The sequence below is a fragment of the Rhincodon typus genome, chromosome 14 (assembly GCF_021869965.1).
Source record: "Rhincodon typus isolate 14 chromosome 14, sRhiTyp1.1, whole genome shotgun sequence".
Taxonomy (NCBI): domain Eukaryota; kingdom Metazoa; phylum Chordata; class Chondrichthyes; order Orectolobiformes; family Rhincodontidae; genus Rhincodon; species Rhincodon typus.
In genome coordinates, this window is record NC_063345.1 from 62,066,559 (window position 1) to 62,092,926 (window position 26,368).

At 42.7% G+C, this 26,368-nt stretch overlaps 2 protein-coding genes and 1 long non-coding RNA gene across 5 annotated transcripts in view; 1 reads left to right on the plus strand and 2 right to left on the minus strand.

Moving 5' to 3' along the window:
- LOC109916235 (U2 snRNP-associated SURP motif-containing protein-like) overlaps window positions 1-452 on the minus strand; it is a 49,483-nt gene extending 49,031 nt beyond the window's left edge. The window contains exon 1 of the mRNA XM_020515949.2: window positions 354-452. The gene's annotated coding sequence lies outside the window, so the exon portion shown is untranslated. The remainder of the gene's footprint in view (window positions 1-353) is intronic.
- LOC125484789 overlaps window positions 1-26,368 on the plus strand; it is a 121,025-nt gene that overhangs the window by 82,395 nt on the left and 12,262 nt on the right. The window lies entirely within an intron of this gene.
- The window catches only part of pls3 (plastin 3 (T isoform)), a 94,847-nt gene continuing 86,281 nt past the window's right edge, over window positions 17,803-26,368 (minus strand). For all 3 annotated transcript variants that reach the window (XM_048604869.1, XM_048604871.1, XM_048604870.1), the window contains exons 12-16: window positions 25,223-25,337; window positions 24,990-25,123; window positions 24,290-24,413; window positions 22,336-22,460; window positions 17,803-19,063 (exon numbers count right to left, since the gene is read on the minus strand). In XM_048604869.1, the coding sequence (XP_048460826.1) occupies window positions 18,931-19,063; window positions 22,336-22,460; window positions 24,290-24,413; window positions 24,990-25,123; window positions 25,223-25,337 (631 nt within the window). In that variant the 3' untranslated portion in view covers window positions 17,803-18,930. The remainder of the gene's footprint in view (window positions 19,064-22,335; window positions 22,461-24,289; window positions 24,414-24,989; window positions 25,124-25,222; window positions 25,338-26,368) is intronic.

Below are 26,368 nucleotides of genomic sequence, written 5' to 3' on the forward strand. Positions count from 1 at the left end.
GTCAGGGGATTCAGTGTGTTGGGCGGTTCGGACAGAGAGGGGAGTCTAGGTGAGGGTGGGTCCAGGGTGAGGGAGTGATCAGAGAGAGGGTAAGGTTTCGGAGGCGGGGGGTGGGACGTATTATCGAGTGCAGGAAGAGCCGAGGGTCCCAAAAGTCTCGGCTCAGTTCGGCCTCGGTCAGGAAAGGCCTAGGTCCCGGGGCCTGATAACGCAGGCCGAGCTAGGCCAGACCATCCACACCCAGCGACATATACAGAGAGAGAGAGAGAGAGAGAGACACAGAGAAGCTTCGATCACACACGCCCTCCGACTCCCCGGTAAAGTTTCCCCGCCCAGCTCCAGCCCCCACTTGCCGTGTCCCCCGCTCGGTGAACTGCCGGTGATCGGTGTCGGGGACGCTCCGTCTCCCCGAGGGCGCGCGGCCGACTGCCCAGCCGCTCCACTGCGACTGCGCGGGCCCCGCCGCCACGGCGCATGCGCCAGCCCTTCCACAAATCGCGGCAATTTCAAAATTCCCGGAGAGATTGCAGCCTGGAGCGCCAGGACATAAAACTCCTCGATCGCGCCGCACCATCTCAATGTCCTCCAGCCAATAACATCCTTTTTGAAATGCAGTAATTACCATCATGAAGACCACCCAGCAGCAGGGAAAGTGGTGGCACTTTGGTAATGTAACTGGATTTGTCTACCAGCGTGAGGCTGGAAAAGCACAGCAGGTCTGGCAGTATCGGTGAAGAAAAATCAGAATTAATATTTCGGGTCCAGTGACCCTTCCTCAGAACTGATGGTAGCTCAGAAAATGTCGACTTATATGCAGAAGATTACCAATTTCCACCCTGCCCACTTTCACCTGGTCTATCTCTGATTCCTCCCTTCCTTCCTCAACATTTGTGTCTCCATTTCTGGGGGTAGACTGGCCACTAATATCCACTCTAAACCCACCAACTCCCACAGCTACCTGGACGATACATCCTCGCACCCAGCTTGCTGTAAAGACTCCATTCTTTCTCTCAGTTCCTCCGTCTCCATTGCATATGTTCCCGTTATAAAGCGGAGGTTGATCCCCTTCCTCGAACTAAAACCGAAACAGCCAAAGAGGAGCACCTTATCCTAGAATCCGTAAAAGGAGTGTGAAAAGTGGTGTAACCTGCCTTTCAGCAACTTCTAGTGGTTGAACAAAATAATTTCCTGACACCCATTTTAAAATCAACAAGTGACAATTTATTTATCTAACTCTAACAGTGAACAAATTAACTAAACTATTAACAAACTGAACAAATCCCTTTACTAACTATTCCCAAATAAAACAAGATTCCGATGGTATGCTGTTCCAATAAATAGAAGTCCCACTTACATAAAAAAGTAGAATTTAGTCTTTTGAAATTGTCTTCTGGACTGCTCAGTGCCTTCTCTGTCGATTCTTCTGGCAGGAATATTTACTAATTGCGCCATAGGTACATTAGTCATTTAGATGGTGCTTTCTCTAATACATAGAAGAGTCTGTAAGAGCCAGTGATTCTCTCTTGAAAGCTGAGGACTGTTAACTTTGGCGGGTGGCAGTTAGTTCTGTTGTCTTTGCCCAAAAGCCCCTTCTTTTATACCCTTGATGATATATCAATATTTCTTACAATAGGATAGGTCCTATATTGTCAAAACCATCAGATTTATATTTAATTGGTTTTTGATATCTAAGTGCCTGGTTCAAATTGATTGGCTAAATTCAAAAACTTGGTAAAACCTGCTCTCTGTGTGCTTGCAAACTTTCAAGCTGCAGTTCACAGACATCCATTTAAATCTCTAAGTATAGAAAAAGCACATAATCTTTTAAAGGGACGACACAATGCTTTCCCCCCTCCCAGCATTGTACAAACACCAAATTCTAACTTCCTGACTCCCAATGCACAGGTACTCTACCCAACTTCGCAACAGTTCCGATAAGGCAAACTCCAACATGGGAGACCCCAAAATGTCCACCTTATTTCTCAACCGAGGAATCCCCAACATCCATTGTCGACAGGCCCCATGTCCGGCACTCCCACCCTCACCCACTTTCTTCCCTCCCGCAACAGCGATAGGGTTCCCCTTGTCCTTACCTACCATCCCACCAGCATCAACATCCACAAGATCATCAGATGCCATTTCCGCCACCTCCAGCGAGATGCCACCACCTGACACACATTACCCTCCCCTCCCTTGTCTGCCTTCCGCAGGGACTGTTCCCTTCGGGACACCCTGGTCCACTCTTCCTTCACCCCCAACTCGCCCCCACAGCCCAACGGCACCTTCCCCTGTAACCACCGAAGGTGTAACACCTGCCATTTACCTCCTCCCTCCCCAGTATCCAAGGGCCAAAACTTACCTTCTAGGTGAAGCAACACTTCACCTGCACTTCCCAGAATCTAGTCTACTGCATTGGCTGCTCACAACATTGAGGAAACGAAGCATAGATTGGGTGTCTGCTTTGCGGAACATCTATGTTCTGCTCGCAAAAAAAGACCCTGAGCTTCCAGTTACCTGTCACTTTAACACACCACCCTGTTCCCTGGCCAACATCTCTGTCTCTGGCTTGCTGCAGTGTTCCAGCGAAGTTCAGTGCAAGCTGGAAGAACAACACCTCATTTTCGGCTTGGGGACGCTGCAGGCCTCCAGACTCAATATCGATTTCAATAATTTTGGGGACTGAACTTTCCCATGTCCTATCCCCCTATTTCACACATCAGGCCTTCTTATCACATAGCCTGCCATTACACACCACCCATTGTTAGCACTAACAGTGTCCATTAACAACTATTCACCCTCCTAGCTGAATTTTTATCATGTGTTTTGGCTATCCAGTTGTTTCTCTCTCTCCTTGGGCTCTATCCCCACCTATCTTTTACTCCTTATCCCCTCCACCCTGACTCCCACTATAAACTGACATTTTCCTAGTTACCAATACTTCTGAGGAAGGGTCACTGGACCTGAAATGTTAACTCTGGTTTTTCTTCACAGAAGCTGCCGGACCTGCTGAGCTTTTCCAGCAGCTTCCGTTTTTGCTCCAGTATTGTGGTCTGTGCTGTGCACATTACAGAGGAGTGTCGCCACTATAAACTGTGGGGTGGACTAATCATTTTAAACTCAACAAATGAGGTGCCAATCACTTGGTTCTGGGGTTTGCATTTGCTAAAGAGTAAAATCATGTTACAGTCAGGCAGAGTTAACATGGTTTTGTGAAAGGAAAATTATTTTGACAAGTTTATTAGAGTGCTTTGAACATGCAGGTTTGATAAAGGGAAACAAGTAGATGTGGTGTAACTGGATTTCAAAAAGACATCCAAAAGAGTGCCATATTAAAGGTCACTGCACAAAATAGGAGCTTATAGTTTTGAGGTGATATACTAACATTAAATAATCAGCTAACAGGAAACAGAGAGTCAAAATAAATGGATCATTTTCATGTAAGCAAATTGTAATGTGTGGAGTCCTGTTGGGATCAGTGCCAGATCCTCAACTATTTATGATGTATATTAGTAACTTGAGGCAAACTGTTTTGTAGTTAAATTTGCCAAAAGCACAAAGAGGAGATAGGATGCAAGTTTTGAGGAGAATACGAAGAGTTTACGAGGGGTAATAGAAAAGTGATTGGGCAAAAATTTGGCAGATGGGAGAATGTGAGATTTCCCACTTTGACTAAAATAGAAAGGTTGAACACTTTTTAAATCATTCCTGGGACATGGATGTTATTGGCTAGGCTAGCATTCATTCCCCATCCCTCATTACCCTTGAGATTAGTAGTGACTCACTATCATCTACTACTGCAGTCCACATCCTATTGTGTTCCTACGCAACAGCGCGTTGTAGAAAATCGCTCCATAGAAATAATGGGGCCTATGGCAAAAGTAGGAGTAGGGGCAGACCACCAAAATATATCACTCAAAAGCCTAACACAAAGGATAGGACAGCTTGAATAAACGTTTAATTCATATCTTATAATGAAATAAAAGTAAATTTAACACGTTACCTTGAAAAAAATATCAACATGACTTGATGGGGGAGGAGGTTTTGAGGTTGCTCTGTTGTTAATGCAGGGCCTGAGGGTCATTGTCATCACCACCACTACCTTCAGGTGCAATTGTAGCTACAGGGTTAGAACGAAAAATAGTTAATCCAGAAGTGGATGGGTGTAGTTCATCGTCTTTTGATTGTTTCATGGGGGTTGGACTTAAAATAAATCCAGATTTTGCTGCTTTGCCTTTGTTCTTCTCAGATGAAGAAACTGTTCATAGGATGCCAAATAAGACCTGATTCCACAAACTGTAACCCTGCTGGGTTCTGCATTGTAATTGTTGTCCTCTAAGAGCTGTAACTGCTTCTACAATTTCCTTCAGGATAGAACACAAAACACAAGTGGAAAGCTCTCGTGGTGCTGCATCCTGGACTTCATCTTCTCCATCTCCAGCTTCTACATCTCCCTCATTGACAAGTTGGTGTAGATCAGCTGTAGAGAGGTCTTCACAGTGGGACTCAAACAGCTCCTCAACATCCTCACTCTCCAATTCTTCAAATCCAACTTGCTTTGTAAGATCAACACGATGTTCTTTGATTCTTGGGAGCTCCTGATGGATCAAAGCCTTTAAAATCTTGAAAAAAATCTGGGAGAGGCTTCGGCCAAACTGCATGCAAGCAATCCGCACTGACAAACCCCAGGCCTCCACGATAATGCCAATTGCATTATTGATGTTAAAGCTCTTCCAAAATTGAAGAACGCTGTCCTTATCCCCCTCAATGGCTGCAATCAGCCTCTTAAAAGTGTGCCTTAAATAATAAGCTTTAGAAGCTGCTTTTGCACCCTGGTCCATGGGTTGAAGGAAAGAGGAGTTTGTGTTTTAGAAATAGCGCTCCCCTATTCGTCAGTCGTGTTGTAGCCAAGTTGCGTTGCCTGAACACGCGCTTTAGCAGAACCAACTGTATGGCTTCACGTCAGCGTGACAGCACATCCAGCAGCTGGTGGTGACAGTGAAGGAAGGTACCGAGCTTTGGAGCTTGGCAGCTGTGCCTGGATCTTCAGCAGCAGGTGGCGACGCTGCGGGAGGGCAGCTGGAGAATTCAAACAGACTGCCTTTGAATCAAAGATAACAAGGTGTACAGCTGGATGAACACAGCAGGCCAAGCAGCATCAGAGGAGCAGGAAGGCTGACGTTTCGGGCCGAGAACTATCTTTGAATCAAAGGATGGTTTTTGGGGTAGGAGGTCTCATGGGAAGAAGGAGCAAACTGACAAAGGATTCCTTAACCCAATGAAAACTACAAGCTTCAATCCGTGGAAACACTTGCTTGTTTAATTACAATTTCCCTTCATTTTGTACTGACCCGAATGCCAGTGGAATAAAGAAGCCCTGCTTTATGATCTTTGGGCCTTCCGTATGTTTAAATCTCATGTTTCATCTAGATCAACGTTCTCTCTAAATTGCATGGCCATTGGCATGCCAATGCCATTCCAAGCATTTGCTTCCCATTTTAGCATTGCTGCTGCCCAGGTACATCAGAGGTCTGCGCACAGGGGACCTAGATCTGAAAGATGTGTGGGTTAAAGAGAAACATGCAGATAGTGGTATTCCCACGCATCCGATGTCCTTACCTTCCCACGTAGAAGACGATGTGGATGTCAAATGTGCTGTCTCAGGAGTCTTGATGAGTTCTTGCAGTTCATCTTGTAGATGGTACGCACTGCTGCCAATGTGCATTGATGGTGGGGGGAGTGAATGTTGATGGTGGTGCTTGCAATGCCAATCAAATGAAGTTGGCTGCTTTGCTCTGGATGCTGTCAAGTTTCCTGAATATTTTTGGACCTACACCCATCCTGGTGAGTGAAGGGTATTCTATCACACTCGTGACTTGTGCCTTGTAGATGGTGAAAAGGATTCAGGGGAAACAGGAGGTGGATTATTTGCTGTGGAATTCCTAACCTGGTACTTGCTCTTGAAGGCACAGTAATTATACGGCTGGTCCACTTCAGTTTCTCATCAATGGTTTCATAGATGCTGGTGTTGTATCTGTATTGAAGCAGCTTGGCTACAGCATGACAACTATAATGGTAGGGGCCTCACAAAAAGAGGCAGAGACAAATCACTCACTTGGTATTTCTGGCTGCAGTTGGTTAGAAATGTTTCAGCCTTGAAATTTAGGAACAAAACTTTTATTTTCTTAAACACTACATAGATAATAGTGTACATTCAGTGTCAGATAATGACGGGATGTCAGCTTATGGAACGAAACAGCCACAGCGGTATTTGTTACCACCTTCCTGTTGTCCTTGTTTATTAGAAGTTGTTCATGTTTGAGGAGACAAGTGACTGGTCTAACAACAGTTACATACAACACAGGAAATACTAGAAAAGTTCCGTATTAAAGGAACCCCAATTTCCAAACCAGCTTAGAATTTTCTACTCATTTTCAGGCATTACACATATGCTGCCTGAAATCATGGGCTTTTAAGGCAGCTGTATCTGGTGCCAACACTAGTGCAAACAGCTCACTCACTGCATTTGCAGTGCCGGTGATATTATATCACACTCTGCCAGAAGCCCACAAAGATGTAGAACACAATTGTTCACTCTCATCAACGTTACTGCTAAAATCACAGACAAGCAATTTTAAAAAAAAATCTTTTCTTTACTCATTAACAGGATGAGGGCGTCACTGGCTAGGCAGCATTTATTGCCCATCCCTAATTGCCCAGAGGGCAGTTCAGAGTCACATGTAGGCCAGTCCAGGTAAACATAGCAGTTTCCTTCCCTAAAGGACATTAGCGAACCAGATGGTTTTTTTTCCCCGACAATCAACAACGGATTCATGGTCATCATTAGATTCTTAATTACAGATATTTTATTGACTTCAAATTGCACCACTTGCCATGATGGGATTTAAACCCGGGTCGCAGAATGTTATCTGGATCTCTTGATTAACAGGCCATTGCCTCCTCCTCAATTCACCTATTTTCTCTCTAAAGTGTGTCAATGTGAATGTAGTGTTAAGACTATAGTCATTGCAAAGTTCAGCTGCAGAATGGGATTCTCCAGTAAGCTATTGAATGATGCAGTAAGGGGAACAGAAGATGTGGGATTGGAGAATGGGCCAGCAAACAGTTTAGCAAGGGAAAGGCAGCAACAATAGGCATACTACTTTTCATTCCAGTGCGATGCAGACGCTAAAAGTAAAGCTAAAGGTAAAGTTGCCATAGCCCTAGAGGAGCATAGGACTGCAGTCTTATTAGTGAGACCGGTGTGAGTTTAACGTTAGGGAGCACAAGGTTGAGAAAGAGGGACGTTCATGGTAACCAAGGCCAGTGTGATATTTGAAACTACACTGTTCACATCACTCTGCATTGCAAACCAGCCGCCCTACTAACTGAGCTAAACTATCCTGTCAACAGCTCTGACTGCCCCTTTCAGTGCATTGGAAAGAGACTGTGTTAAGAAGGTGCTAAAAGGACATTCCTCTGTAAAAAAAAAATCTGCAGATTGGAAATTGAGTTTTGTTATACCCTGTGCTGATTTTTCATTATTTTTGTTTTATTCTTTTATCAATAGTGGATTATGAGCTGGAAATGACCTTTGGGACAGCGTAGTTTAAAAGGAGAACAGACCAGGCATGTTCTGTTTGTGAGGCCAAGCCTGGAGGCTAATTATAGACTTGATTAAAAGGTTCTAACACACACACACCAGGAGAAACACTGCCTTTTAACAGATAGCAGAAATTGGCTATTAATGAGGCCAGTACTTGGGAAGTGATTCTGCTAAGTCTGAAGGAGACCCTATGATCAAACAGACAGCAGTTGTTGAATGGTAACTGAAGCCTCTGGAAGAGACGATTGCTCAATCAGGGTGGAACCCGACTTAAAGTCATTTCATTTTTAAAGTATCTTTTCTGAGAGATTTTTGGTCTACTGCTGAGACAGCATGAAGATTGGGCTTCTGGAAGCTGGTGTAGCAGATTAGGTAAGGAGCTTCCCAAAGAGAGAGAGGACATCTGAGTTAGAAGTATGAGATAACAAGGTGTAGAGCTGGATGAACAAAGCAGGCCAAGCAGCATCACAGGAGCAGGAAAGCTGACGTTTCGGGTCTGGACCCTTCTTCAGATTTTCTGAAGAGTCCAGACCCGAAACGTCAACTTTGCTGCTCGGCCTGCTGTGTTCATCCAGCTCTACACCTTGTTATCTCCAGCATCGGCAGTTCCTACTATCTCTGAGTTAGAGGTATTGCTGCTTTTGCCGGGGTGAGCTGAGAAGATGACCGTGATCAACATTTCACCCTCAGTCATGAATTTCGACTGAGGGAAGAACAAAGGGGAAAAAAGGTCACACTGCTCTTGCAAGTGTTTTGGGACACTTGCTTTCCTTGATTGTGGCATAGAGTATAAGAACAAGGAGGTAATGTTGGAGCTGCACAGAGCATTTGTCAGGCCTCACCTGGAGTAATGTGTGCAGTTCTGGTCACCTCACTACAGGAAGGATGTCATAACACTAGAGGGGTTACAGAGGGCGTTCACCAGGATGTTGTCTTGGATGGAGAAATTGAGCTATAAAGGAGGGACTAGGTAAGCTTGGATTGTTTTCTTTAGAACGGAGAAGACTGAGCGGGGGGACATGCTTGAAGAATATAAAATTATGAGGGGCATGGACAGGGTGAATAGAGAGCAGCTGTTTTCCTCGGTTAAGCTGTGAATCACAAGATGGCATAGTTTTAGGGTAAGGGGCAGAAGATTCAGAGGGGATTTGGGGAAAAATCCTTTTTCACTCAGCGGGCAGTGGGAATCTGGAATGCACTGCCTGGCAAGGTGGTGGAGGCTGGAAATCTCACAATCTTTAAAAAATATTTGGATGGCCATTTCAAGTATCATAACATTGAAGGATATGGGACAAGTGCAGAAAATTGGGATAAGGGAATTTTAGTGGTAGTTATGTTGGTGCAAACACAATGGGCCAACGGACCTTTTCTGCACTGTATGAATCTATGAAATCTATGCTCTGTTGAAAGAAAGTCAGGCAGGGAGTGCTATAAATCACAAAACAAGTGAAGAATAAAGGAAGTTTCTGTCCCAAAATCTGCAGTTCGAAGGAGCCTATCTTCAGAAGAAAACACCACCCTCCCAACTGCAGAAGCCATTTCAGCTCGAGGATTTGAGTTCAAAAGTTTATCATTTCACTTCAGCAGCAAATAACTTGAGCAACAGGGAAACCACACGACTCATTGGGACTTTCTGCTCGGTATTTTTCTTCTCAGCATACTTTTGTTTTCATCGAGACAGTCCAATTCTTTCTTGATAATTTAATCACATTATCCCAAAAGTACCTTCTTAAAAACTTGATATAAACAGATCTTTAACCTGTTTGACCACTGGTCTAGTTTAACTTGAAACTTTGCAAATTAAAAAGTGGGCTACAAGTTATATTAATTCACAGTATGTGGTTATGACATCGGGAACCATTACGTGGGTCTTTGAGTACAGGACTAGAGAGTTCCAGTCCAAGTCTTCAGCAGAGGAGCAGCAAAAGGCAGAGTTAATTTTACCGCCTTCACTCTTACGGAGTTGGCTCATCATCTGAAGTTCCTGAGATTAGAACATTTTGTGTGGAGGATAGCATGCAAAGCTGGAATTAGCTCCCTATTGATTAAAATATAATTTTGATGCAGAACACGGCTGGATTCTGATAGCAAGCTATTTCACATTATCTCAAAAAGAGGGATGGGGCAGAATTTTTTGGTACACATCAGTGGCAGCTCTGGAGGTGGGGGTGCTTAAAAAGCATGTTGTCGGAAAGCAGCATGCTGGTTTGCGAGGACAAGAGGTTGGTGAATACCCTGCTCACAGGCAACAGGATGGTTTTAAAAATTCTATTAATAGTCTGAGGGTCACCAACCACCTTCACCTCTACCCTTCACCACCTACACAACCGACAGAATGAAATGGTCAAAGTGGCAATCGTAAGCTGCCCTTTGGAGGGCTTCCCATCTACAATGGATAGCAGTCACCAATTGTGACCTACCCCTGGGAGTAGGCACTCAGTGGGTGCGTCAATTTGAGGCACACTCTCAGAACCAACATACATTGGCAGCTCTCAGCTCTGGAGGGTGCCTCCCACCGTGGACTCAGCTATGACCCTTTAACTGGGCAGCCACTATGCCCAGTGACCACCTTCAAAATCACTTCTGTTGTCTGCCACCCATGTGATGCTGGATCAGGACCCGGAAGTAGTCCCGCAATCAGGGTCCTGACCCCAAAAAGAAGACGCAGCCGGAGGCTGGAGTCTGCCAGGAAACTGACTCCAAGCTTAACCATTCTGGCAATAAACACAGCAAGCCGAAAGCAGGAAGCCAACTCAAAATATTCCTGCTGTTAAAATGAATGGGTGAAATCTTAGGTCACGCTACAGCCAGTGGCACCTGGCCAAGGCCAATGGTTCAGAATAGCTATGAATGAGGATCGCTGTAATAACTAAACCATAGCCTCCTAATCCTTCCAAGGCCCCGCAGATTTAAAAAGGTGGAATCTCCCTGCTTTTCCGATGTAATATAAATCTGATGATGACATACATAAGAGCAGAAGCCTCTGTTGTACCATCCTGCACCTCCCCAAGCCTAGTCAGATTTGCCATTCGGTGCACAGCAAGAATGTAAGGAGTAGTCACCTTTGTCGTCAAGAAACCTCTTACAGCCTAAATCTAAACCTGATTTGTCATTAGCTTTGCAGCAATCTTGTTGATGTTGGTCCTAACTATATCCTTAAGTAAACATAAAATAATAGCGTATCAGCGATGTTCAGTTATCAGGAATTACAGGGCCTGCTGAGCAAGGTTACTTCAAGGTTTTGCAAGGCAAAGTTTATCTGTCAACAGCAGTACACCACCTGTTTACATTGCATATAAAAAGGAGGCAAAATTTGATCACACAACAAAAAAAAAAAAAAACTGGTTTTTCCACTTTGCCAACTTTTCCTGCAGCATGCAGATTCTGGTCTTGGAGAAGCATCTTCATTAACTCGCTTTATTGTCTGACCAGTTTCATTGACAGGTTTCTTTCTGATTCTGCACATTGATTTACAATTATAGAAGACTATAAGTTGCTGTTGCCATAGAGCACTATTCTAACCTGTTAAAAAAAACTAATTGTTCTATTTACAGGGTCCTTCTGAAATTCAAATTGCTTTTTGTACAGAGTTATAAAATCTTTAAACTTCAGACAATCTGATCCATTAATTGCTCCCACCAAAATTGCAATTTACATGAACCGTTACCTCCATTACTTAAGAGGAGAAATACAGGGCAGCACAATCCACAAATTCCTCTCCAACTCACACATTATCCTGATTTAGAAATGTATCACTGTCCCTTCACTATCACTGTCAAAATTCTAAACTCTTCATAACAACACTGTATATACCTACTCACCATGGACTACAGTGGTTTAAGGGGACAGCTTACCACCAACTATTCTAGGGCATTAAGCATGGGCAATAAATGCTGGTGTAGCCAGTGAAATAAATAAAAAAATCAGTCCAATTATACTTTGTGTGGAGTAGGGAGGGACTAAAATTCTTAAATTGTACCTCAGGAAATTTTATGTAACCAGTCGGTAGAAAGCCCAACAAGGGAGGCAGGAGTTCTGGGCCTAATCTTCAGAAATGTGACCAGACAGATGGAAGGCATCTTGGAGATAGTGATCATAACTCATAGATCAGACATAACATAGATCCAGAAATTAGAATCAGAGAACACCTTCATTACAAAAAGAGGCCATTCGGCCCATCATGTCTGCACCAGTTCTCTGAAGACCCAACCCTCTACCTTGTTCACATAACCCTGCATTAACCATGGCTAACCCACCTAGCCAGTACATCCTTTGATTCCACAGCACAATTTAGCATGGCCAGCACACCTAACTTGCACATCTTTGTATTGTTAGAGGAAACGGGAGCACCCGGAGGAAACCCACGCAGACATGGGGAGAATGTGCAAAACTCCACACAGACAGTCACCCGAGGCTGGAATTGAACCAGGATCCCTGGCGCTGTGAGGCAGCAGTGCTAACCATGGTGGGCCAGTCAGTCAGTCTAGCCTTGGTGCTGGGTAAGTTATTGAAAGAATTCTGAGGGTCAGAATAGATCTGCATTTGTGGAGACACAGATTAATCATTCACGCATTTAAGTGAAGTTAACATTTGACAAATTTGATCAAATGTTTTGAGGAGATAACCAGGAGTTTTGACGAAGGTAATTCATTTAATGTGGTCTATATGGACTTTGGCAAGGCTTTTGAGAAAGTCCTTCACGGCAGACTGGTCAAGCAAGTTAAGTGCCCATGATATCAACAAGCAAGGACACACTGGATACAAATTTGGCTGAGAGGAACAGAAAGTGATGTTTCGGTGACTGGAAGTCTGTTTTCAGTAGGGTCTTGAAGGGCCGGGTGATGTCCACCACAAAACAGCAAGGTCCACAATAATAATTTGGATGTAAATTTATGGGGTATAATCAAGAAGTTAGCAAATGACATGAAGATTGATAGGGTTGTAAATTAGTGAGGTGATTAGCCATAAACTGCAGGAGGAGATCAATGGACTAGTCAGTTGAGCAAAGAAATTCAACAAGTGCGGGGTAATAGGAAGGGCTGAATAGTAGGACCCTGAAAATTGGCAGGCCCTTGGTGTGCATATCCAATTTCCCCCAAAGGTAGCAATGCAGGTAGACAAGGTAGTTAAGGCAGCATATGGGATACTGTATTTTCATAGTTGATGTATAAATCCAAGAGTTAAGACGCCATACAGTTATAAAATGCTGGTTAGGCTACAACTGGAGTACTGCATGCAGTTCTCATCATCATTTGTTAGGGAGGATGTGATTACATGACAGAGGATATGAAGGAGATTAACCCGAATGCTCGTGGGCTGGAGGATGAGTTATGAGGAAAAATTGGACAGGCTGTGGTTGTTTACCTTGCAGGATTGAAGGCTGAAAGAGAGGAGCCATAAGAAGGCGTGTAAGATTACGAGGGGAATAGATAGGTTGTGCAGAAAGCACACACTACAGTAGTAGAGGGGTCAGCATGGGGTGGGGGAGTATTTATTTAAACGCAAGAGTTGAAAAGTGAAGTAGGGTGTTGAGGAGAAATTGTTTTCACCAAGCAGGTGGTGGAACTCTGGAAATCACTACCTGAAAGAGTAATCGAGTCAGAAACTCTGGGAACATTTAGGCAATATTTTGATATTTGTTTGCACTGCCAGGACCTCCAGGGCTCTTGGACAAGAGCTGGAAGATGGGATTAGTGTAGTCAGACCGTTGTGAATTGGTGCGGATATTGCTAGCCACCTGGCATCCTCGTGCTGTAAACATCGAGTAAATGATTTCCACCAGACATTTTTAAACAGAATCCAAATTGGCATTTTGCAGTGAAAGGATTCAGCTCCACAAATTTACGACTGCCGCCTGGGATCCAAAAGAACAAGCATGCGTGTGAAACAAACACAGAATGCTGGAGAAACTGAACAGGTCTGCCAGCACCTGTGGAGAGAGAAACAGATTTGACATTGAGTTTGATAGGACTCTTCGATTTTGTTCGTTTCAAGATTTCCAGCAACTGCAGTATTTGGCCCTTAAGTTTGCATCCGACTCTTTACGTATTGGGATATTCTTACAGACAGCAGTTCACCAACAGTTCAGGTAAATTTTTAAGCCACAGGTGTCCACACATTTGTTCTTGAAGCCAAGAAAGTCTGTCAAGGCAAGGAGTGCTAAGGTGGGGGTGAGGTGTCAAAATGTATACAAAATAAAAAAATTTGCAATTAAAAATAAAATTTCTAAATTTCTTAAACAACACCAAACTTTTGGGGCATGCGAGTAGGATAGTTTGGGAATGATAGTCTGAGAATACAACAAATTGCAAAAAGAAATAAGTTTGCAAAATATGCATATGTATTGAAATTCATTTGCCAATATGCATGATGAATTACACATTTTAGTTAGAGAACTAAGGTGGTCACACTACTTGAAAAATAGAAATGTAAAGGAGTAAAATGTTCTGGGTATACAAACGTATCAGCAAATATAGGTTTAAAAGGCTGTTGAATGACAAAGCCACTCAGATTTGTTTCCAGAAGGATAGAAATAAAAAAAGGAGAGAAAAGTGGTGCTAATCTTGGATTGAACCGTGGTTTAACCACAGAGTTCTCTCATTGTAATGAGAGAACTGTGATAGGACCAATGGGTCTAAATGACAATGTCATTGTAATAACTGATGGTGTGGCATCACGTGTCTGCAATGTTATAATGGATTGGATGGGACAGGACATGATGATTTTAATAGAATGAATCAAGCATGACAGCATTCTATGTTCATGCTGCTCCTCAATTTGCAGTACATACGCCTCTGAATTTTACCTACATGCAATTACTCAGTCGTTACTTGCTTATTTTCTACCAACAGATTCACATACTCAAAAGTTGGCCCCAGATCCTATCTTTTTATCTCACCCCCCACCTCCACTGACTTGTCCAGTCTGATTGTACAGTAGCTAGAAGTTACATTGGAGCAATATCTATGGTTTTTGTTTGTTACCTGTAGAAGTCCATGCCCCTATTCCCCGCAGATAATGAGCATTTGGTGTAAAACTGAGAGTGAGGCTACACTTTTGAACAGAAATGAGATTTCAACATTTCAGTTTTCTATCCTTCCCAAAATCCTTGAAACGATCTGTACCAAAAATCAGGGAGGATATTAATCGACCAAACCTCCTTTAGTGTCTCTTCTCTGCTCTCTGTTACAGTTTGACTGTCCTTTCTTACTTCCACGCTTACTTGCATTATTTCCTAGTCATGGCCAGATTACCGACAGCAACCTGCTCTCTTGGCCTGATAGTTACCTGCATGTTTCCCTAAGGTTAGACCTGTAGAACCAGGGAAGATGGTGGTGTAGGGTGCAGTACAATGTCACTGGATTAGTAATCTAAAATCCCAGGCTAATGTTCTGGGGACATGAGTTTGAATCCCACTGTGGCAGATTGTGAAATGGGAATTCATTCTAAGTCTAGAATTAAAAAACTATTCTAAATGACACAAGTAATCACTGTTGATTGTCATAAAACTCATCTCTAAAGCACATCAACGAACCAGAATAAAAACTGCCTTCTTTACCTGCCCTGCATGTGACTCCCAAACCTTAATATGATTGATTCTTAGATTTCCTGTGGGCAATAGATGCTGACCTAAGCAGTGACATCCACATCATGCAAATTAATTTGAAAAATCCACAGAGGCCGTTCAGCCCATTTACCAACACCTGATATGTAGCCTTGCTAGTTACAGCACTTCAGGAACAGATCCAGGCTCCTTCCCAATGAGTAGAGGGTTTCTGCTTCAACCCCCAAAGTGGACAGTGGATTTTAAATACCCCCATCCATCACTGAGTGAAAAAGTACTTTAAGTCCCATCTAATCCTTGTATCAATCTCCTTAAATCTGTGCCCCTGGTATTTGAACTTTCCACCAGGGAAGCGGGTCTTCTGACCACTCTATCCAAGCCTCTCGATATTTTTTTCAATACAAATAAGTCAAACCTCAGCCACTACTGTTCTAAGGAAAACAAACAAACAAAGTCATTGCCCATCAATCCCTCCTCATATCCACAAGTTCCGCAATATTCTCATATGTCTCCTCTGTACTGTGTCTGGAACGATCATCTCCTTTTTCTAGTGTGCTGACGAGATCCATACACAAAAATACCAGATGCAACCTAATCAGTGTCTTCCATATATCAGCATTATATCCCAGCTTTATTATTCACTACCACACCCAATGAAGAAAAGCATTCCATGTGCCTTCTTCACCACCTTACCAATCTGTCTGGCCACACTCCGGGAATGTGGACATACACTCCATCTACCCCTTTCAATAACTACCCCCCCACCCCCATTTACTGTACACCCCCCTGCTTTTGCCCTCCCCGAATAGAAATTACTACAATTCTGTGGGTTGAATGCCATTTGCCACTTTTCCACCCACTCAACCAAACCATTGATATCTTCCTGCAGTCAACAGCCATCCCTGCATTACCAACTATACTGAATTTTTGTAGTTCCTACAAATATTCCAATCATACCTCAAACATTTCAGTCTAAATCATTAATACATCACAAACACCAAAGGGATTATAGCTATAAAATTCACTGTGATGTTCTGGCTTGTAAGCATCAGCATTGACCAGTTAATTCCTTTCATTTGTCGTGAAGCTGAAGATACATGGGCGAACCTAGTAAAACCAGTCCACACACTGCTATTTGAAGTGGCTTGAATTGCTCATGGAGTCACCCCAAATTTGTCATAATCTCAACTGATTAGGAGATAACCAATTAATTTAACTCCAACTCCAATATGTCAGGAACCCAAAAAAAAAAGCTTGTAAGTATCAACAAGAATGGATGTTAAAAAATAGCAAACAGTGCCTAAATATTTTCATGTGGATAAACTGTGCACCAGAATATTCTAGGACATGAGACATTAAAGTGTATGGTAATAGTTTGAACACACTTTGGCATTTGTTGCTTAAGATTCTGGGAACTTGTTCCCTGGGCTGACAACTCTGGCTGTGTTTGGGGGTGGACATGGTGAGGGAAAAAGGACTGATTTCTAATTTGCACCTGGGTTGTAAGTTTCACATAGCAGAAATGGACAATAAATCAATGGCAATTATCAAGCTGGGAAACAAGAAGTTCAGACATCGAAATGTACAAACCACATTGTACTTCAAGGAGCTGATTTTGACAGAGATGGATTTGTGACTGCAGAACTGGAAAAAGCTTTCCCTCCCTCCATCTCTTGAAGAACAAAGCACCCAGTGATAAAATATGTTGGACAGAAACATCCAGGTACTCAGAATTATTAAAGCTCTGCAGTATTTGCTGACAACACAACACATCAATTAAAAGAAATCTGGTCTCAAGTTAAAGTCCTTCAGGTGTACTTGAGACAAAAGATTTTAAATAGTATGGCGTGGAGCTGGAGGAACACAGCAGGCCAGGCAGCAAAGGAGCAAGAAAGTTAAAATTTCAGGTCGGGACCCTTTTTCTGAAGAAGGGTCCCAACCTGAAACGTCAACTTTCCTGCTCCTGATGCTGCCTGGCCTGCTGCGTTCCTCCAGCTCCACACTGTTATCTTTGACTCCAGTATCAGCAGTTTTTACTATATTCCTTTCAACTTCCTGTTACATGGGCAAACACCTTTTTGCTTTGTATCTATGTTTGATGTGCATCTTTATTGTTTTTTTTGGGATTAACCGATAATAAAAATTGTTCTTTCACTCAAGAAAACCTTATTATACAACAGACATTGGGTAACATGTCCTATAGAAATAGTATATTTTTGAAAGAGATAAAAATAACCTTTTGCAGCCAACCTAGTGAGTCGAAAAGAGGGGGACTCATTTACTCTCTCTCAGAATCATAGAAATCACTACAGTTTAAAAAGTTTGAGAAGCATGTCTACAAGCTAGTCCCTACGCAATGTCAAATCGGGCCAATCAGGTCCATACCGACGCTCTGAAGAGAATCCTTCGGTGAGGTATGTTAAAAGGTCCTATTGGCTATTAAGTTTGTGAAATAAGCACGGAGGTCAGACAATCTTTGGAAACAGAGACCAGGAATCAAACCTACTGGATCATCTGTTGCTTTCTCTACATAATCTGAAATAGATAGAACACATTTCATATTGACCTGGGGTTGGAGGGTGGGGTGGTGGTGGGGGGAGTGGAGAGGGAGGAGGAAGAAACACAAAGCATCATCGTAGATATCAAAACTTTTATTTTCATCCACTTCTTGCCACCATGCCCATACTATATTAATGAAAGCTTTACCGAGCTGTTAAAAATTTAGATTAGCAAACACCAAATTCCAGGACTTCAAAACACACCCGAGATCTCAGGATTTTCCACTCTGGGAACCCTGTAATTACTCAACGAACTGCAAAAGTCCTACTTTCCCAAACTGAAGAAGTAGTTCTCTAAACAAAAAGAACTTTGGCACTTCATGGCATAAAATGATTGCATAATATTTTTAAATAAAATGTATTGATCTCTGATGCTACCTTTTCTTCTTAAAAGCAAATTTTAAAAGATAAAAGATATGTAGTAAAACGATTCATTATTACTTTGGCCATGGAATGCACTGAAGCCTATACCTGGAATGGAGACCGGTGGGCTATGTAGCCTTAACCAAAAATTAAAATACACAGAAAATGCTTCAGCTACATATGTCTGTCTGTCATCAGTAAAGCAGAAAAAAAAAACAGAACAAAAAAGTGAATGTTTTTGGTCTTGGAGCCTTCAGCAGAAAGCTTAAAATCAGCAAATCTTTCCCACAAACTGTGTTGAAACATTGAGAAGTAGCAGTTTTGGGCTAAATCACAGTGTATATATACAGCATGGAGAGAAAATAACAATATAATTTTGTGGAATGTAACAAAGGATAGTGATTGTCAATCTCTGTGAAAGGTGAGAGCTTTAGATTTCATTCAAAAATTTAACACCACCCAATAAGCATTGATTCCCAAAATGCCTTGAAGCAACTTTTAAAAAGAAACCCAGCACAGTCAATGTCCAACCACAATATCGGTGACCAATATTCTAAGTGAGCAAGATAACAGGATGATGGTCGTATAATGCAGCAGGTCAGCATCTTCTGTATTTATATATGAATGCATTTCATTGTGTACCTTGCTAAATTATTGGATTACCACTTCAGGGAAAGCAATATATGCAATTCTCTCCTCCCCAAGCAGTCTTGGAAAATAGAAATACAAACTTAGTTCTGCCAGCAGCATATTTCAACCTGGAAATATCTGAAAGGCCAATCACTTGCATGTGGTGACATTTGTCTTTGTAATTCATTTTTTTTTTTTTTTTTTTTTTTGTTTTACACCCTCTTCATTCCTCTGCCCATCAGACAGGCGAAAACAGTCATAACCATCTTAGACTTCACTTCAACCAGGTCCTCTGGAAGGGCGTATACACGAGCTCCAATTTTTCTGGCCATTGATACAGCATATCTGTTGAGAAAGGTAACATGTCACTCCACTGCTCAGTTTTCATCTGCAACACTCATCACACAGCTCTTATCCATTTGCCAACTAATGGAAAATGACAGTGCATAGTTTCCATTTCATCCAGTTTACACAGACCCTGCAAATTTCAATTTCCAGCTAAAATCTAATTTACCATCAAATACATCTACAGTAAACTTTCCACAAAGTTATGGGACTAAGTAACAATAAAGTTCAGGCAATACATGACTATAAAGGTACAGGACCAGAATTAGGCCGTTCAGCCTAGAGTCTGCTCTACTATTCAATTGTGGCTGATGTGTTTCTCAACCACATTCTCCTGTCTTCTCCCTGTAACCCACTATCCCCTTATTAATCAGAAACCAATCTCGGTCTTAAATACATTCAATGACTTGGCCTCCACAGCCTTCTGCAGCAATGAGTTCCACTGAGTCACCGCCCTCTGGCTGAAGAAATTCCTCCTCACCTCAGTTCTAAAAAGTCGATCCTTTCACAGACTGTGCCCTCAAGGTCCTAGTCTTTCCTATTAGTGGAAACATCCCCGTGTTCACTCTATCCAGGCCTCTCAATATTCTATAAAAGTTTCAAACAGATTCCCCAACATCCTTCTAAACTCCATCGAGTACAGACCTAGAGTCCCCAATTGCTCCTCATGTGACAAGCCCTTCATCCCCAGGATCATTCTTTTAAACCTGCTCTGGACCCTCTCCAATGCCAGCACATTCTTCATTAAATATGGGGCCCAAAACAGCTCTCAAAATTCCAAATATGGTCTGACCAGAGCCTTATACAGCCTCAGCAGCACGTCCCTGCTTTTGTATTCTAGCCCTCTTGAAATGAACGCCAACATTGCATTGCAATGCATTCCTATCTTTGTGTCATCTGCAAACTTACCAACAGTGTCCTCAGTTCCTTTGTGCAGTGTTTAGGTATAATGTGAATGGTTGTCCAACACTGGTTCCCAACACTGACCCCCTGCGGAACTCCAGCTGCCATCCTGAAAACCACCCTCAGTCCCTACTCAGGCCTTCTGCCAGTCAGCCAATCCTCTATCACTTGGCCAGTACCTTGCCCCTAACACCATAGCCTTTTATTTTGCAGCACCTTGTCAAAAGCCTTTTGGAAATCCAAACAGATCATGTTCTCTGGCCCTCCTCTGTCTAACTTGTTTTGTTACCTCCTCAAAGAATTCTCAGATATATCATGCATGACCTTCCCTTGACAAAGCTATGCTGATTCAGCCATTTAGTTTCACATACACTTGAGTCTTCTGTAATCTCATCCTTCATAATGGACTCCAAAATCTTCTCCATGACAGAGGGCAAGCTAACAGGCCTATAGCTTCCGGTCTTCTGCCTCTGTCCCTTCTGAAACTGGGGTGTTACAGCAGCCACTTTCCAATTCTCTGGGACCCTTTGTCATTCCTGAAAGATCACCACCAATGCCTCCACATTCTCCTCAGCCATCTCCTTCAGCATCCTGAAGTGTAATCCATCTGGTCCGGGTGACTTATCCACAGTCAGACCTTACAGTTTCCCCAGCATCTTCTCCTTATTGATGGTCAGCGTACTCACCTGACCCGAACCTTGAAGTTCTGGTATGCTACTGGTGTCTGCCACCGAGAAGACTGATGCAAAGTTGACATTTAATTGCTCTGCCATTTCTGTTTCCAGTTATTATTCTCCAGCCTTACTTTCCAACAGTCCAGTCTTTTCTCTCACTTACCTTTTATATATTAAAAGTGAATTCTTGCAATCTTCTTTCACATTTTTGGCCAGCTTACCCTCATATCATTTTCTCCCCACTTAAATGCTTTTTTTGTTAAAAAGAAAAAGATATCCTCTGCTGGTTTTTAAAAGGCCTCCCAATCCTCTGGTTTCCCACTAATCTTCCCCACATTGTATGCTTTTTCTTTTGCTTGTGCTGTCCTGGACTTCCTGAGCCCTGTCTCATCCACCCCTTAGCATTTTCTTTTTCCTTGGGATGAATTTCTGCTGTGCCTCCTGAATTGTCCCCAGGAATTCCTCCCATTGCTGCTCCATGGTTTTCCTTGTTAGGTTCCCTGAAATAACTTCAACTAAGGCTGGTATCCCACCACCAAGTGACCCTTCATTTACAGGGGCATAGTAAGTGACACTCAACCAGCTAGCTCAAGGCAGCTCTCAGAGTGAGCAGAACCCCTAATACTCCTGGTCTTATTTGTCAGCCAGGGTCCCTGTTTGGACCAGATCAACCATCCCAATCAGGGAACTCACTGAGATTCAACTGGCTAACTTCATTCCAATCAACTCTGGCCAACTCCTTCCTCATTTCTCTGTACTTGTCTTCATTCAGTTGTAAAACCCTTGCATCTTATTCCAGCTTTCGCCTCTCAAACAGCAGGGTGAATTCTACCATTTTATGGTCACTGCCCCTACGGATTCCTTCACCTTAAGCTCCCTAATCATGGCTGTTTCATTACACATCAAATCCAGAATTGCCTGTTCCGTGGTGGGCTCTACCGCAAGCTGCTCCCAAAAAAAAGTCGTAGAAGTTTGATGAATTCTCTTTCTTGGCCTATCCCTCAGTCCTTTCGATAGAATCCTTGTATGTTTAGTTCCCAGCCCCGATCCCCAACTCCCACATCTCTGGGATAGCCAGAGCAACACACCACCAATTTCAACCTGCACTGCAACATTGTTCTGCATATTGCATGTATTTAAGAACAACACCCACACAGACCTACGTTGACTGTTCCCCTTCTCATAACTGTCCTCTCATCTGCTGTGCCTCAAACCAGTTTCCTGAACTTTTCCATTCTGTCCCATTACTGGTTCTGGAAAGTTTAATAACCTCTGCTCAACCCTCTTTCTCTTCCCCCCTTTCCAAAAAAAAAAAAAAAACCTTTATCCACAATATTGCGTGCAACAGAACCCACCATCCCACAATTTAGTTTATAGCCATATCCTCAGCCCTAGTTATGTGATTTGACAGGACTCTGGTCCCAGCATGATTCAGGTGGAGCCCATCCCCTCGGAACAGCTTCCCCTTTCCCCAATACTAATATTAATGTCCCATGAATTCAAACCCATTTCTCCCCACACCCATCTGAATTACATACGTTTACCTTTAATCTTGTTCACCCTGTGTCACTTAGCTCATTATTCAGGTAGTGACCCAGAAATTACTATCTTTTTCACTTATGCTTTATAATTTAGCAACTAGCTGCTCATATTCCCTCAGCAGGACTCCTTTCTGCCTGTACTGTCGGTACCTACTTTGCATTTTCTTGCTTGTCCTCATCAGAAAGGACTCCAGTCTTCACCAGATCATAGTTAATAGAATTTGGTTGAATGGCATCAATCAAATCCAGTACAGGCAAACTTGAGCTTAAATTCTTGTCCTGTGTAAAATAGATTTTGCATTACATTACTTCACAGTTAAAGTCATTGCTCCTTTTCAACTAAATTTTGTTTCTCCTCGCATTATGACGTACCTTGTAACACCTTGTATCTCAAAAGGGAGCTATATAAAAACGCAAGTTTATTTTGCTACAGTCAGTTTGAATACAAACCAGGTTTTCATTTATATACTTTGCACATATCCAACGTGCCAAAATATTTTGTTGCTAATGAACCAACTTTTGATGTGCGTTGTTGAGTGGGCGAACGTGGTCATCTCTGGCATTAACTCAAGTTAAATCAAAACAATCTTAACACTATCTTATATTTGAAAGGTACATTCAGCAGCATACCGTCAGAAAATCTTGTTCTTCATGGAGTTGAGAGACGGGATAGTCAAGAAAGCAACAAGGGAAGTGAAAGGAAATTATAGAGCAAGAAACACAGACACAGCATGTAGTAATTACTGTTTATTATTAAATACTAGCAGCGAACCACAAAATATTTGTAGTAAGGTACTAATTTGACTACAGCTTCAAGTACAGAATTTCTACTTATTCATGCACCAAAGAGGATGACAGAAAGCAAAACCTTTTACTTTGAAAAAAGAAAGCTATGTAATGGTATCCAATAATGAACTTTAGTCAATGAATAGAAACACACGTTGTCAAGAGTCCAGCCTCGTCACTTGTCCATGGTCCTAGAATATTGAGGCCTGATTGGGAATAATTGTCTCCTGTGCTGAAAAAGGTAGATGTACATCTGAGCAGTTTAATATTGTTTGAGGAATAAACACCTTTGCCTTGAAATATGCCTGTTACAAATTTTACCATCTGTCAAAGCAAACTACCATGACAAAGTCCTTGTTCAGGATTCAAGTTTCATAGCAACAGTATAACTGCTCATTTTCTGAATCTAGGTTTGTGTGGTAGCATACCTTTAGACTCCATGCAAGTTCATCATCTTCCCCATCTATAAAACCAATTCTCCTTAAGCACTTAACAGCTTTCTTGAAACATTTTCATTCAAAATCTAGTAAATCATTGTTATCTTCAGCACCACAATTGGATTCGAATTATAAAGTTGCATCAAATGCATGTCCCCACACCAGATGTGACAAATGTCATCATCTTATCCATATCTCCTATTCCATTCCCTCCTTCGTTTGCTAGTCCCATCCAAATCCATACCTTTCCTATGCCATCTCCATTCCATTCCTTCCCGTCCTCCCACATCATCCGTATCTCTTAATTCAGTCTTTTTCCATTGCACGCAGAAACACACAGTCTTTCATGCCAGAGTAGTGGTGTTGTTGAGCTGCCCCACTGCTGTTTTTATTCCCATCAACCCCTACCAGTCACGCCACCATGAGTGCTCACTCCAACCCTACATGGCCCAAATGCCTCAAAACTGCAGGGCACCCTCGAGCAACATGCTCTGGCCCTTAAACTGACCAAAGGCAACTGGGCAAACAGAAACCTGCCTATTATTGTTGTCGTTAAAAGATACCTTGCTCCAAGTACATACTGTGTTTGAATGTTTGTCCAGAGACACCTACAGATTGTGGTAACCTGATGCTCACCCAAGTCTTCCTAGTAAGCCCAACACAGTGCTCTTCGGGGTCAATTGTCCACCAAAAGGACAGAAGAAGTTTACTAATAATTTATCTGGACAAAATATTCCTGCTCTCTCCAGCTACTTGCTGAGAAACTCTTGGCTGCAAACAAATCATTTACTCACCCTCTCATCTGGAAGGGGGATGGGGCGGGGGGGGGGTACACATGGAAAAATACTGCAGTCATTTCTTCTTTTGAAAATTAGAACTGCTTACCTTGAAACTCTGAATGGTAGTTTTCTTGCCCGCCTCTTTTAGTGTCTTATTCACCCAGTTGACAATTATATCATCATTGACTTTCTGACCATCACCCAGTTCTTCAAGAACATTCAACGTATACCTATTAATACACAATCGTAATTTCAGAACAGTCACAGGAATAATCAACACTTGACCTAAAAGCCTAGACTTCCCCACTGTTTTAACACAGTGCAACAGAACCCACCCTCCCTAGTTATGCAATTCACCAGGACTCTGGTGCCAGCATGATTCAGGTGGAACCCGTCCCATCAGAACAGCTCCCCCATTCCTCAGTACTGATACCAAGTGTCCAAAGAATTCAAACCCATTTTTCCCACACCAATCCTTGAACCATACGTTTACCTCAAATCATGTTCACCCTGTGTCAATTAGCTCATGGCTCAGTTAGTAGTCCAGAAGCCACCATCTTTTTGGTTATGCTTTATAAAATTAGCTCCAGGCCACTCATATTCCCTCAGAACCCCCTTCTACCCAGATCGTTCACAACTATTTGTTTTATAGCCCATTTGTTTTAATGGAGTCAACACAGAGGCAATAGCAACTTGAAAATCCAGGCAGTGTATTCAACTGTCACAATGATATTTCTTACTGACATATTAACAAGTCATAGTAAAACGATTAGTGAAAACATCTTTGAGAGACTCAATGGGAGTACCTTCTCATCAATTGCCAGACCAAGGCTAAAGTTAGTGTCGAGTTTCCATCATTCAGATCCTTTCCAGCAATTCCCACAAGAGAAAACTTCGCTGGATTCCTTCCCAAGTCAACTGCATAATTGCAGTTTTCCAGCTGAATGGAAAGAAAACATTTTTTTCTCTTAAAAGCATAAGTACACTACTTTGTTTTGCTGAACATTCCCCTCAAAATTCTGGATAAAACTTGATGTACCTTTTTCATATTCGCACCAAGTTTGGGATATGGTGGCTTGTTCACTTTGTTCCAGTCAACTGGGACCTTGATTTTTTCATACAGCTGTAATATCACCAGGGCATCTACTAAGTCACTGTATTAAGAACAAAATACCACATGATACTTTAAAATCCAGTCCAAGTCTAAAAGGCAAAGAGACATTTACAAAATTGGTATAAATAATTCCATTTCAACTAAATCTGTTTCCCAATCTCATTCGATTAAACACAACCCAATGTTAAATATTTCAAGTCTCCCATTCACACACCTCCAAAAAGAATTATTTGCATTTACGTAGCACTTAAAGCTTGCAAGCATATTGGATATGAAAGTCTCCTTTTTGTAGTCTCTCTCTTGACTGAGTTCCCCATAGTGTACTGCAATATTTACTGTAAAGGCACTTATACACAAGAGATAGTAGGAACTGCAGATGCTGGAGAATCTGAGATAACAAAAAGGTGTAGAGCTGGATGAACAGCAGGCCAAGCAGCATCAGAGGAGCAGGAAAGCTGACGTTTCGGGCCTAGACCCTTCTTCAGAAATGGGGGAGGGGAAGGGGGTTCTGAAATAAATAGGGAGAGAGGGGGAGGCGAATAGAAGATGGATAGAGGAGAAGATAGGTGGAGAGGAGACAGACAGGTCAAAGAGGCGGGTTGGAGCCAATACAGGTGAGAGAATGTAGGTGGGGAGTTAGGGAGGGGATAGGTCAGTCCAGGGAGGACGGACAGGTCAAGGGGGCGGGATGAGGCCAGTAGGTAGGAGATGGGGGTAGGGGTGGGGGTTGAGGTGGGGAGGAGGGGATAGGTGGGAGGAAGGACAGGTTAGGGAGGCGGGGACAAGCTGGGCTGGTTTTGGGATGCGGTAGGGGAAGGGGAGATTTTTGAAGCTTGTGAAGAAGTCCACATTGATACCATTGGGCTGCAGGGTTCCCAAGCAGAATGTGAGGTGCTGTTCCTGCAACCGTCGGGTGGCATCGTTGTGGCACTGCAGGAGGCCCAGGATGGACATGTCGTCTGAGGAATGGGAGGGGGAGTTGAAATGGTTCGCGACTGGGAGGTGCAGTTGTTTAGTGCGAACCGAGCGTAGGTGTTCCGCAAAGCAGTCCCCAAGCCTCCGCTTGGTTTC